General features: G+C 33.8%; 1 protein-coding gene across 1 annotated transcript in view; it reads right to left on the reverse strand.

The window, feature by feature from the left end:
• LOC111635388 (oocyte zinc finger protein XlCOF6-like) overlaps positions 1–12,906 on the reverse strand; it is a 44,814-nt gene extending 31,908 nt beyond the window's left edge. The window contains exons 1-3 of the mRNA XM_023380341.1: positions 12,674–12,906; positions 8,011–8,220; positions 1,874–1,952 (exon numbers count right to left, since the gene is read on the reverse strand). Coding sequence (XP_023236109.1) covers positions 1,874–1,952; positions 8,011–8,187 — 256 coding nt within the window. The 5' untranslated portion in view covers positions 8,188–8,220; positions 12,674–12,906. The remainder of the gene's footprint in view (positions 1–1,873; positions 1,953–8,010; positions 8,221–12,673) is intronic.
• Between the last annotated feature and the right edge of the window lie 834 nt (positions 12,907–13,740).

Here is a 13,740-nt window from a genome sequence, read left to right on the forward strand (position 1 = left end):
TGTAAGTTAAGTTTTAGTATCATTTTCCTTCTCCCTCTCTTCCGCCAACAGTTTACACCTCCAACGTCGTCTATCCTCAAAGGTAAAGTGCAAATAAAACGACATTTTTTTTAATCAATTATTATTCTATTATGGTTATTTATACATTTACAACTACAAAACGCATTTTTCAGTGTTTTCCTTACTATAGTTATTATTATTAGGCCCATTATTAATTTTTAATATACTACTTAGCTTTAATTTGAGTGTTTTTTTCGTGTTGGAACGAATTATTGGGTTTCACATGTAATCGTATGGGGAAAAATGATTCACCTTACGACATTTTCATGATACGATCTCAGTTTCGGAACGGATTAATTTCGTATCCTGAGGTACCCCTGTACTTTAGAATGTTGAATAAAAAGTCTAACCTGTAATCGGTGAAAAAATAATAACGGAATAGGTTCTGGTAGAGGGCTTATAAATGTACTATTCACCAACTAACCCACACTTCTAAAGGTCAGACTTAGGAAAACATTACACATCAAACTTCTCTAAAGCGAAACCTGCCTGAGCAGAAAAAATTACTTTCAACGGGGCGATTTATAATAGTTCTATGAATTTTAAAAATTTTTTAATATTGAAAAAGTTGCGAATAATTTCCATTATATTTCACAACTACATCAATTATAAATAAATTATTCCTGCCAAATTTCAAAATTTATAACGTATTGGAAATTATAAGTCAAAAAGCGAAAAATTCATGTTCCACTTTCGGAATTAAACAACAAAATGACTACATGGTGATAAAATAGAATACAATTTGTTTTTAATTAAAAATTTAGTTTATCATATCACTATCACATTTCATTTTTTATAACATTTAAATTGAAATACTCTCTGATCTACCATGCTGATAAATTAAAATGATGGTGTAAAGATCTCTAATCGTTAAAAATCGCTGTTTAATATCTAACAAACAATTGGTTTAACGGTTCCGACTGGACACCGGTTCACGTCCTGCCCGTCACACTGACACGAACAAAAGACATTTCCGAATCCGCGCCCACACGTAAGTGTAACCTGTAACCTGACCAGTTTTCGCACTTTCAAAATTAACCGACCCAACAGATAGTCTTAACTCTATCAACACTTTTATAATATATAAAATACTAGTAGCCCGGAACGCCCCCTAGTGGGCGTTATTTACAAATTTCCATGAGGCACGGGTTCCTTTGACTTTTTTGTTCCTATCAATATGCTCTACAGTTTTCTTAAAGTCCCAATGGTAAGATTTACCCTCCGAATGAAGGGGTGGCAACTTTCCAAACTGTAGCCTTCCTGTGTGAACAATAAAGTCAAAGGAACCATACCCCTACTCGCGACCCTTCGCGAGATAAAGCCCCTGAAAATTCGCCTACGTCATTTCCGGTCACGTTACATCGTGGTGAAAAGGGAGTCTACCGCGCGAAAAAAATTAACGCGCGCTCGTCCACACTCGGGGGTCGCAGACCCGCTTATTCGCAGGGTAAATTGTGGCAAACAGGCGGTCACGTGACCCGTAGAATAATTTTCGGAGGGCTATATCTCGGGAAGGGTCGCGTGTAGNATTTCAGAATACGCGCCCACACGTAAGTGCAACCTGTAACCTGATCGGTTTTCACACTTTCAAAATCAACCGGCCCAACAGATGGCCTTAACTCTATCAACGCCATTATAATATACAAAATATATTTAATTTGATATGCACTGTATATAAAATGTTTAAAAAAGTTATTAAATGTTATCAAATTAATATTTATATAAATATGAATTTATTGATATTTATGCTATAACTATTCTTTTAATCACTAGAAACATATTTTTATAATGTAAAGCGCATTAAGTCTCTTACCTATTTCACTGGTATAACCGGAATTATTCAAATGATTAAAAGAGTTTGTGTTATTTCTTGAATTTTCATAAGTATTTATCTGAAACATCACAAAAATCATGTTACATTATCACACAAGTTAAATTTTACAGAAGAATAAGTAAAAAAATACTTAAACCGAAACATTAAATTCCGTTTAATCGATAAATTCCTTCAAAATAATAAATATTTCATCTGCATTAGTCTTGATTGTATTATAAGAATTCGTTCATTTAATTAAAATCTGGAGCATCCTCATACCAGAAAAAAAAATCACGTGAAAATGACAGCTTCTAAGTTATTAGACCTCAAAATACATCATATCAACCTGTCTAGTTATAAAATATTGAATTTTTTTTTGTTAGAACGTAAATTTTGTATTAAATTTTTTTTAAAAAGTCTTTGTAAATTATTCTTCCCTCTGATTCCTATGATATAAAACATACAAAATATCCATTTCCACTCGTTCTTATTAACTATTAATACGCCCCATACTCCATTGTTCCAGTTTGACCATGTTTCCGTACAATCGTCGCCTCTAAATTCCTTCAAAATATTACCTTGAAATAATTTTGAGTGATCGTTCAATAAAACTCCTTCCGTTAAAAACCTTGATAACTTTACAAATGATAGATACCATAAGTAGAAAACAAACTTACAAGAAATTCTGAAACATAATAAAATGCATAACTTGTATAAAATTTAATGAAATAAAGGGATGTCCACTAAACATCCACTCCTATCCTCTTCTCCAGTTCCCCCAATACTTCACTTGAGATACTCTAATTTAAATTCGCCCCTGTCCGATAGTTACAACGCGCCACAATTTATTTGTTTCTTTTAAAGATTAAGACAATCGATCTTTTAAGGATTAGGGCAGTAGGGCAATCGACTGAATTGTACCATTTATAATTATTGATAGTAATCCATGTTAGTATTTATATCTCACTGCTGTCAATCAACACCGTTAGATTTATTAAAATAGATCTATTTTAGTTTTCTATTATAAACATATTAGTTTACAATGGTTAAATTTTTAATAATATTTAAATTACAAATTTTCGAAAAAAGGTAAAACTAGAAAACAGTCGCAATTAATTTGCAACGTTTATAACTTGAATATATATTTTTTTCTTTCAAACAAAAACTGCAAGTCAAGTGATGAAAAGTTACTGCCTTGATTACAAATGTATTGACAAATGTATTGTTTATCTTCCCTCTCTCAACTGTGGGTGGTTGACTTCGCCGAATGTAGGTCAGTTTCTGTCAATGTACTGTACTCTCTACCTGAAATACAGTAGAGCGTCGATTATCCGAAAGAAATCCAGTTGGCAAATTTAAATTTTCGCCAGTGCTGTGGCGCTGCAATCTTTGCCTATGTCTTGGGCTACTGAAATATTTTACGTTTCTGACATTAAATTAACTTCTGAGGTATAATTTTTTATTGTTTTTATATTTTTCAATATATTTACTTTGTTTGTACAAAATAAAGAAGTAATTTTTAACGATACAATAGTCAAGATTATTATTTTAAAAAGTTTACATTAGGCTTAACATCGACGAAAATTCAACGCAAAGCGACACGCAACGTAGAAAAATTTCAACATGGGATAGGTTAATATTTTTTCTTGCATAATCGGTTATCCGAAATATCGAATTCGTTTCCCCCAATTGATTCGGATAATCGATGCTCTACTGTAGTGCCTATTAGACGCTTTACTTATTATTTCAACAATGACTATAGTAAGCGATGTTATAAGCGGTTACTTAATTATTTACCGCCTAACCCAGTGTTTCTCAGCGGAGCCGATATCGCCTTCATGTGTGTGTTTTTCCATGTTGAGGGGGCGATTTGTGTTGGGAGAATTTAATTTAGTAAGTCAAAAACCGTGGAGAACACGAGGAGGAGCTGTAGTAGCAGCGCCAGAGTTGAATAGTAGTAAAGTGAAGTATGTAAAACGTAACTAAATTTCCTGTATTTTTTTGTTTTAATATTCTGAAAGTAAAGGTTGTTGGATTATAACTGAAGGTGTCCTTCTTTGCTTGGAAAAACAAAGTCAACATTAACATGGTAGCAGAGAGTGGTTCGTGATTGTGACTAAAGATACGACATAGAAGTCGTCAGATTCGTCAAGAACAACCGAGTCGCCATTTTGTTGTGCAGGACGAGACTCAACGAAAATCCGCCATTACCACGTGTAAGTCAACTTCCTTGTTTCTATAGTTCATTTAAAATTAATTGAAAGATATTTGGAGATAGAAACGATGAACATAGGTATAGAAAAATTAATGAAAAATAACTGGGAAAACTGGAAGTTTCAAGTTAAAATATTACTAAACAGCAAGGACTGCTGGGAAGTTGTAACTGGAATGCATAAAAAGCCAGAACACCCTGATAACAATGTTAGTACAACAGAAAAAGAAAAATATGAGAAAGAGTTATTGATATGGTCCAGAGCAGAAAAAACTTCCAAATTGGTAATAGGCAGTACAGTAACAGGAGAGGCACTTGCAGCAATAAGAAATTGTAAGACATCAAATGAGATGTGGAACAAACTGCTTATCATGTATGAGAAAAAGTCATATTTGTCAAAGGAAATTGCACTAATGGAATATCACTTCTTTAAATATGGAGATGGAGAATCTATAACATCTATGTTTTCTAGATTAGAAGGAATAAGAGAAAAACTGAGAATCTTTGACAAAACTGAAGACAATGATTCAGTGGTATGCAAAATAATCACAGTCCTGCCCCCAGAATATAAACATTTTGTGACAGCATGGGAATCTATGAATGAGAACAGGAGAAATCTTGAGACTCTGATGGCAAGATTAAAACTGGAAGAGTCCAGGCTTAAACAAGAAGAGATTGAGAAAGACAACGAACAGGCTGAGGCTCTACAGTGTAATAGTAGATACAGTAAAAAGGGGAATTGGAAAAACTCAAGAGGGAACAGAGGAAGAACAACTGGTATAGTTTGTTTTGGATGCGATAAGCCAGGACACAAACAAAATCAATGTTTTACTATCTGTAGAACCTGTGGAATAAAAGGACACATTACCAAAAAGTGCAAAAAGCAAAAAGGAGTTAAGCACCTAGATGTTGGAATGAACGAATACAGACCTTTCTAATTAGAAAAGGATATAGGTTAAGTCAAACAGACCCCTGTTTATATATAAAAAGAACAGAAAAAAGTCTGACTGTATTAGTACTGTATGTGGATGATGGATTAATTGCAGGTAAAGATGCAGAGGAAGTACAGAATCTTCTAGAGGAATTGAAGTCAGAATTTGAAATAGTAGAAGGAACACTTAAGCATTTTCTAGGAATTGAAATATACTTCAAAACTGACAAAATTATATTGAAACAAACTAACTATATTGAAAGGATCCTACACGAATTCAATATGAGTGACTGCAAGTCAATAAGTACACCCATGGAAGGAAAAGAAATATACAAAAAGAAAGGAGAACAAGTGCATGTACCCTACAGAGAAGCAATTGGTGCACTACTTTATCTCGCAACATGAACCATGCCTGATCTATCCTTCTCAGTGAATAAATTACGTCAATTTTGTGAGCATTCTCTGGTGACAATTTTGTGTAGTACATTGGACGGATAATTATATAATTTATACGTATTTTTCGCTATCTAAAAGGAACTGTGAACCATGGATTGGTGTTGATGAACAACGGAGGTGAATTACTTGAAGTATTTAGTAGTTCTGATCATGCTGGAGATCTGGATGATCGGAAATCCACTACTGGATATGTGGTTAAAGTACTGGGAAACACAGTGGGTTGGGGCAGTCGAAAGCAAGCTACGGTTTCACTGTCCTCAACCGAAGCAGAACTGATAGCTGCAAGTGAATCAACGAAATAACTACTCTGGTTCAAGCGTCTAATTGTCGACCTGGGAGTCAAGAGTGCAATAAAACCTATATTACATGTGGATAACCAAAGCGCCATATGCCTAGCTAAAAATCCAGAATTCTCAAGAAGGACAAAGCATCTGGACACTAGATACTACTTTGTTAGGGAAAAATTTCATGAAGGAGAATTTGAAATTAGATATTGTCAAAGCAATATTCAGCTGGCAGACATCCTGACCAAAGCTCTGCATAAAAAAAGCTTTGAACGGATCAAGAGCAGGTTGGGAGTGGGTTAGAAAGGATTGCTGCTCAGAGATTCGTGTTCTCTTTTGGTTTTTAACTTAAGGGAGAGTGTTGGGAGAATTTAATTTAGTAAGTGAAAAACCGTGAAGAACAAGAGGGGGCGCTGTAGTAGCGGCACCAGAGTTGAATAGTAGTAAAGTGAAGTATGTAAAATGTAACTAAATTTCCTGTATTTTTTTTTTGTTTTAATATGCTGAAAGTAAAGGTTGTTGGATTATAACCGAAGGTGTCCTTCTTTGCTTGGAGAAACAAAGTCAACATTAACAATTTGTAACAATTTATATTTTGGGGGGCGAAAAACAATTTTCTGGCGATATAGTAAAACACTATATTAAGAATAATTAGATATTTTATTCGTTATATCGTACAATAATTAAACAAATAACATTATACTAGTCACTAGTCTATTCAATGCAGTGCAGTACGAATTTGGCGTTAGCCTTGTCCCTCAGCATTGGAATTTTGTAGTGAAGGGGGCGATACTATGTAACAGTTTTATTGATGGGGACGATACTCTGTTGAAGGGGGACGACGATTCGTTAAAGGTTGAGAAACACTGGCCTAACCCAAACAATTGTTTTGCGAGAGAATTTACGGTTGGATTCTTCTGACAAGACGCTTAGGCCGATTGGACTAAATACAGTTAAACAGTATAAAAATCGGAAAGTACAGCTGAAAACAAAAAAATATAGCGATTCGTTTACATTTTGACTCCGATGATGTATTCTGAAGGGATGTAGTTCTTCGCAGAGAAATCCCGACCGGACGGTCCTGAGAAAAATTTGTTCGTTTAACTAGCGTTAGTCGAGACAAAAATTACCAACCGCAGCTTAAAAAGCATTTAAACATAAACTTTAACAACCAATTAATGGTAAGAAGTCGTCCTATCACTATGTTATAGAAGAGAGGAGGATGGAAAAAAACTAATTAATTTCATTGCCACTAATCCAGCGATTTTCACTAAATGCAGTTCGATAACTTTGACCTATTTTTATGTAAAAAACCAGTGAGCAACTGCAAAAAGTGTCTAAAACATGTCGGTCAGATTGAAATGTTAGGAAGGTTCTGATTTTTTCCGATTTTTTAAATCATTTTCAATTCTTAAGATATTCTTACAAAGGCACTATAGAGTCTAGAAGACCCAGTGGGACAAATCCAAGATTATTTCACTAACCTTACTATATCTGTTATATTGAATCCTTTGTTAGGCCTCGGAATGATCCAAAAAACTAGAAATTTTAATCAATTCTTTGTAAGTTATTCTCCCATCTCATTCTGACAAATTTTATAGAAAACTGTCAAAATGGCTTTTTCGTCCTGTCATCCAGAATGACGTGCCTATCTCGGTTCGGCCATAAGTTATAAAGATATTCTTTCCTATTTCGTATTTTATACTTTTAATATTATAGTTGTTTTTTTTTTTTGTCCTTAAAGCTACATCAGAATCATAGAAATACCATACTCAAGCGCCGAATCAGACTGTTGGGACCTTAATACTGCTGTAGACATGGGCGTAGCCAGAGTTTTGTTGTGGGGGCCTAGTAGAGGCCAACCTAACACAAAATTGAATTATTTCAAATTATTCATAACATTGGGCACAGTGGACCTTTTTTTTTTATTAGTATTCAAAATTTTTAGCTTTAAGTTTTTTGTTGTTTCCAAATCGGCTTAACACTTTTTCGGCTGTGATTTTCTGGGGGCACCAGGTTCATTGGGGAGAGCCGTGCCCACCCAGGCTCCCCCCTCGCTACGCTCACGGCTGTAGAGCACACTTATACCAGCAAAAAAATTAAAGAAACCGTACCTTTAGATATGACCTTTCGCGAGATATAGGGTTAGTCCACCAAAATTACTCTGTGAGAAATTTGCCTATGCTTTTCTTCTATCTCCAAAATCTCTAACGGATGTGTTTTTTACCTCAGAGAACAGTACTTTTTTACTCACCTCTGTATTATTATCGTTTCCATATTCTAATGGTTCTGATTTGATTTTTACACAAAACTTCTTATCTTCCGTGTTTAATTCTTTCTTGCAATTCTTTAATACAACAGCAAAATTTTCTTTACTTTGTCCAAAAGTAAAATCGAAATCTTTTGTATCTAACTCTTCCTTTTTCTCCATTTTCTCAGTTTAGAATACTTTTGTATGTCAACACTGTATTTAATGAAAAAAAAACATTTTAAAAGGGTCGAGCTGAAATTTATATTTGCATAAATAAATGAATAAAGTTCATATAATGCGAATCACTTACCTCTTGTAGTTGAATAGAGTATTATTAATCATTATCAATTAATAAATTTTTGCAATAAGGAAATTTAAAATTTAGTAAAAGTAAGAAACAAACTCAAACGTAGTGTTGTTAGTGTTATAGCACTAAACAAACGAGTAGAAGCTCGACGTTTACGTAATCGAAAGAAATCACTTCTCCAGTCCACGTGACAATTTGTTGCTGTAAAACTCACGCGTTATAAGGTAAGCAATTACTGTTTTTAAAACCGACTTGTGAATATTTAGCCTACAGCAAGCGAAAATAGTTTTTTATTTCATAATTAAAATTTGAAAAGTTTCTGTGATCCGCACCACAATTTAAATAAAAAGCAAAAAAATTTTCTCTTGTTCAATAAAATTATTAAAATTGTTTTTAACGACAAAACCATGAGGGAGATAAGTTGTTTATAAAGCTTTTACTAATTTTTTCAAGTATCCAGACAATTAAAATTTTATTAAAAATACAGTATTTTTAAAGAGATGTAAAAATGAAATAATAAAATCTGATATAAATATCAAGTTACGGGCGATTCTACTTTTTAATCTGCTTTCCGTTTTATTTTCTACATTTAAAGAGGTGAAAGGTTAAATTGAGTACTGTAAATGCTTCTGCTTCACTTCTTTCCGGATAATTGACAAAGTAAAGTTATAATCAGAGACATGAACCATCACGAATACTCCGATGAAGTTTCTCCTGCTTGATATAATTGAAAAATGGCAACATTAACAATCATGTTGGTTTGGCATATAATAGTCTTATACTGTTCTTATTTTCTCGTGTTCATGTCATTAGGCTATATATGCGTGCAAAAGAAAAATATTGAATAAAAGCTTATTTTAGTATTGAGGGTAATATTTAATACGGCTAGAAAAAAAGAGAAACGTGAAAGAAAATCGAGAATTTAGAAGTGACTGGACTGAATTCTACGCAGCTGTTGCAAATTTAATAGGATTTCCAGTGTTTAATATGTCAAGAAAAGTTTAATAACAAAAAATCAAAACTACAAAGTCATTTTTTAAATAAATACGAAGCATTTGCAAACACTTATCGATAGGGAGAAGTAAGAAAAATGACAGTAGATCTTCAAAGGAAAACGAACTTAACAGTGGCGCACCGTGGGTGTCAGCCGCCCGGGGCGTAGGAAAATTTTGCCCCCCCTTATTTAGGTATTTCAATTTAAAAGACCAAAATTCAGTTTTGTCAAAGAACAAGCAATGAAATTCCGTGCTAGTGCAGAGACCTGTTTAAAATAGTTCTATTGGATATTAGTGGTGTATATGAACGCGAATGAATCGTACAAGCAAAAAAAGTAGGTCAACAGGTTTCGCAGGATTTCGTTGGATTAAAAATTACGTTCACCCGGACGGCGAGCCGATTCCCGAACTGTCCAGACTGTCCGGACGATAGCACTATCGTAGGCGCGATGCAAGTATAGGTTAGGATGTTTCAAATTTTTACAAGATATTATTATTATTATTTATTGTGCAATTTTGCCGCCCCCTAAAAAGTGCCGCTCCCACTACGGTACGCCACTGGAACTTAAGTATNTCGTAGGCGCGATGCAAGTATAGGTTAGGATGTTTCAAATTTTTACAAGATATTATTATTATTATTTATTGTGCAATTTTGCCGCCCCCTAAAAAGTGCCGCTCCCACTACGGTACGCCACTGGAACTTAAGTATAAGTACATTTTCAAATTGGATAAAATCATGTGATAGTACAAAAACTACTAGTTTTGTTGCCGCTCTAAAAATAGTGAAACGATTTTGTGAAAGATTGTTTTATTAAAATGTCCGAATATCTATTTTGCAATTTTAAAAACAAAACAGAAAGAATTGCTAAAATAAAAGACATACCATTGTCCGCCTAGGACTGCAAGAGATAGAACTGTTTGCATGGCAGAGGATGTAACTATCAGCAGGTTACGGATTTAAATTCAACACCAGGATTTTATATTGTCTGTGACGAATATTGCGATGTGAACAATATTGCACAGATTGTATTTATTTCTAGATATGTTAACTTTTACGAACCTCAGGAAAAGTTACTCGATATACTGTTAACTTACAGGACAAACACGAGGTGAGAATATAGCATCTGCTGTTACCAACTGTTTGAAATGTAAAAATACAGTATTTATTTTAATAGTATCAAATTTATGTGGAAATATGTTACCAAAATTCAGATATGAAGTTCGAGTTTCTGAATATTAAGTATCGCTTAAAGAAAACTTCGTGCCGTAGTTGAAAAAAGTGAAAAGGAGAAGAAATACATGAAACAAAACTTATCGATAATCGTGTCTTGTCTGATGCCAAAGATTGCATTTTAGCCGAAGTAATTTCTTTAAAACTATTTTCAAAATTCTTTGATAATGAAGTATTAGACAAAAACTGTAGATTAAACAAATAGATACTTGTAAAGTATTGACCTATTAGCAGAGTGGGGACAAAACAGGCGCGACCTTGTCAATTGGACCCACGTGCGGTGGGGTAATACCACTTGTAAGGTGTTGACTTGTAAACAGAGGGAAACAAAGGAAGCGCCGACTTTGTCAATTAGACCCACCTGTGATCAGACGATAGACCATTTGCCATACGGTAAACAACTAAATGTAAACAAGTGGTGGACGTTTATGTAAGCTTCACTCTCGTCGGATGACGGTGGACCGGAGTGTAAGCTGTTCGGGCAAGAAGGAGTTGTGATTGGTCGGAAGTCCCCGTCCAAAAAACCCTTAAATTGCGGGGCGAACGAGAGAGGAAGAGAGAAGGGCAAGAGACTGGTACACGGTAGTCTCAGGCACTTGGGATACCCGCTGAACGTAAAGAGAGTGTTTTCCTCTGGTAAGCATCTCAGGGACGGGTTAGTGCGGAGACTGGGCTGACCGTGCAGTTGAGTCAACTCCAAAGGCTGACTGAGGCCTCTTCAAAGTTTAATAGTTCCCGGAAACCAATCTAGTACGTGAGTCACCACGTATTGTTATCCTGTATATATATTATGTTTTCGAACTTGTACCTTCTACATATAGAATCTGTAAATAAACTGTAAATATTATCAATTTGAGTGTGGAGGTGTGCTTTCCATCGACCCTGGATCATTACATCGAATCGTGATACACACGGAAACCAACTCAACGAGACGGAGTTGGGAGAGAACTTCACAAAGATCTTCACTTACTTCCAGCAAAAAATGAAAATAGTGATAAGTATAATACAATCACACACCAAACACTTGCTGAGCTTATTATTAATTTAATATTCAAACGCTTTCAGCCTACTTCTAATAGGCCATACTCAAGAAATTACTGTTCTACTATCGAATACAGAGCTTTCGAACAATTTTTAAAATTTTAAATTTTAACATATTTTTAAAATTCCAAAACGTAAAGTACTAAATATTTAACCAAAAATAATATATTATATACAATATAAAAAATAAACCTATATAACATATAATATACATTAAACGAGTTAAAATCGCCACCAGTTTAAGGGTTTTTAATTCCCATTTGTTTTTCTATCACGTATTTCCATGCTGTTGGAAGAGCATTGGCGTCCTTGGCGTTTAAGCAGTTGTTATTTATTTTGCTCTTATATATCTCCATTTTTTCCATACCAAAGGCAATAGTTGGGGAATGGACCGGTTTAATTATCTTTGCCTCATCCCACTTTACACTTGCTCCATCCGTTTGTGCCATAATTGCCATGATGGTGTTGTTGTGTCCTTTATTGACGTCATACATATGTTCTTTTATACGCACCTCCAAGTTTCTTGTGGTCACACCCACATAATCTTTCGCTACTCCTTTATACAGAACTTTATACTCTTTATACAGAACATCACTATAAAATAGTGATGTTCTGTATAATTCTGCTTGACAATGTCATTATTGTCAAGCAAAAACTACAAAAAAATGCATTGTACAGTACGTGATGTTGGTCTGCCCAATATATCCACTCTGCGTTGTTTATATATTAAGTTCTATGAAATTTTACAAAAATTTCATCGAATTTAATTTATAAATAACACAGATTAGATATAGCTAACATATTAGCCATGTGTTTAATGTCCTATATATAGAATGCCCTGTAATTGATATAAAATAATAATAAATTTTATAATAAACCTTGTCAATAGTTTTTTTTTCTCTTTTAATATTAATATATGTAAATATATTACAATAAGTTACGTAAGTCTGTACTTAAATTTAATCATAAAACGTTAATAATAGCATTAATACACGTTTCATAAAAAATGATCAAAAATATAATTAATAAATTTCGTCATATTTTGGTTAATTTCTCCGTGAAAACGTCAATTAATTTCTCGCCATTCCTTACCATCTTACAAGTTTCGAATCAGAAATATTTAAAACAGACGATCGACTCGACGGCGCCAAATACTCGGTCGCCATTTTGTCCACTTCATCGGCCAACCACAACTATCTTTTATCTTATTATTTTCGAGATATTTTACGATATCGTAACATACGATTGGAAGTTTTGGTCAATTCTGGTCCAGTTCACGTTTCAGTTAATAAATTAGAGGAAGAAATTATCATAAAACTTAACCTTTTTCGTACTAACCGTTAGCTTTGAATCCCATAGTCTCCAAGACGATGGCGTCGACGGTGTTCTTCTGGATGCAAAAATAAGTTTAAAAGTTAGGACCGAAAATTTCATAAAATTTAAGAATATTAATTGATTTCGAAGAGTGTTTAATATTAATATTTACTCAGTCGGAGGACTTTTTAAATATTGGATTTTTCTTAATTTCTATTAATAAAATCTGTTTACTAGTTTAGTTCTTTTTACTCAATCTAATGTTTAAAAAAATATAATTTAGCTGGAAATGGAAAAGAATTTCTTTTTACATTTTATATTTAATAATATTTTACATTTTTCAATTTGTATCGATAAACTATTTCGTGATTATCCGTACGTTTCTATATTCAACGGTTGACTCAACAGTGAATTTTCCGTTGAGTCCCTCCGTTGGACGATCTGACGTCACGTTTTGCAGAAAAAAGAAACGCTTTCGTTCAGAGGTCGCTTTTCAAGATGGCTGACTTAAGTAAGGAGAAGGTGGCGATTGTGACTGTTTTGCTAAATAATTAAAGTAACTTGCTTAACCATTATTCGAATAAATCCTTTTATTCAAATGAACCCATATCTGTATCATTTTCTTGTGTACTGGATCTTTCTTGAATAATTTCAATTAATTTCTTGAATATTTATATCATTAGGAAGACTTAGAGGGCCAAATATCGGTCGTAATCAATTTTGGACAATGAACAAAATTTTAATATTTCAATATTGACCAAATTATCCAACATAATCATGCAATCACATGTTTTATCATATACAGATTGTTCATTAATCTGTTCGCTATTACAGCATCCACAGCA

Source organism: Centruroides sculpturatus, unplaced genomic scaffold (genome assembly GCF_000671375.1).
Source record: "Centruroides sculpturatus isolate CEXI.00-Female unplaced genomic scaffold, Cexi_2.0 scaffold744, whole genome shotgun sequence".
NCBI classification, from domain to species: Eukaryota; Metazoa; Arthropoda; class Arachnida; order Scorpiones; family Buthidae; genus Centruroides; species Centruroides sculpturatus.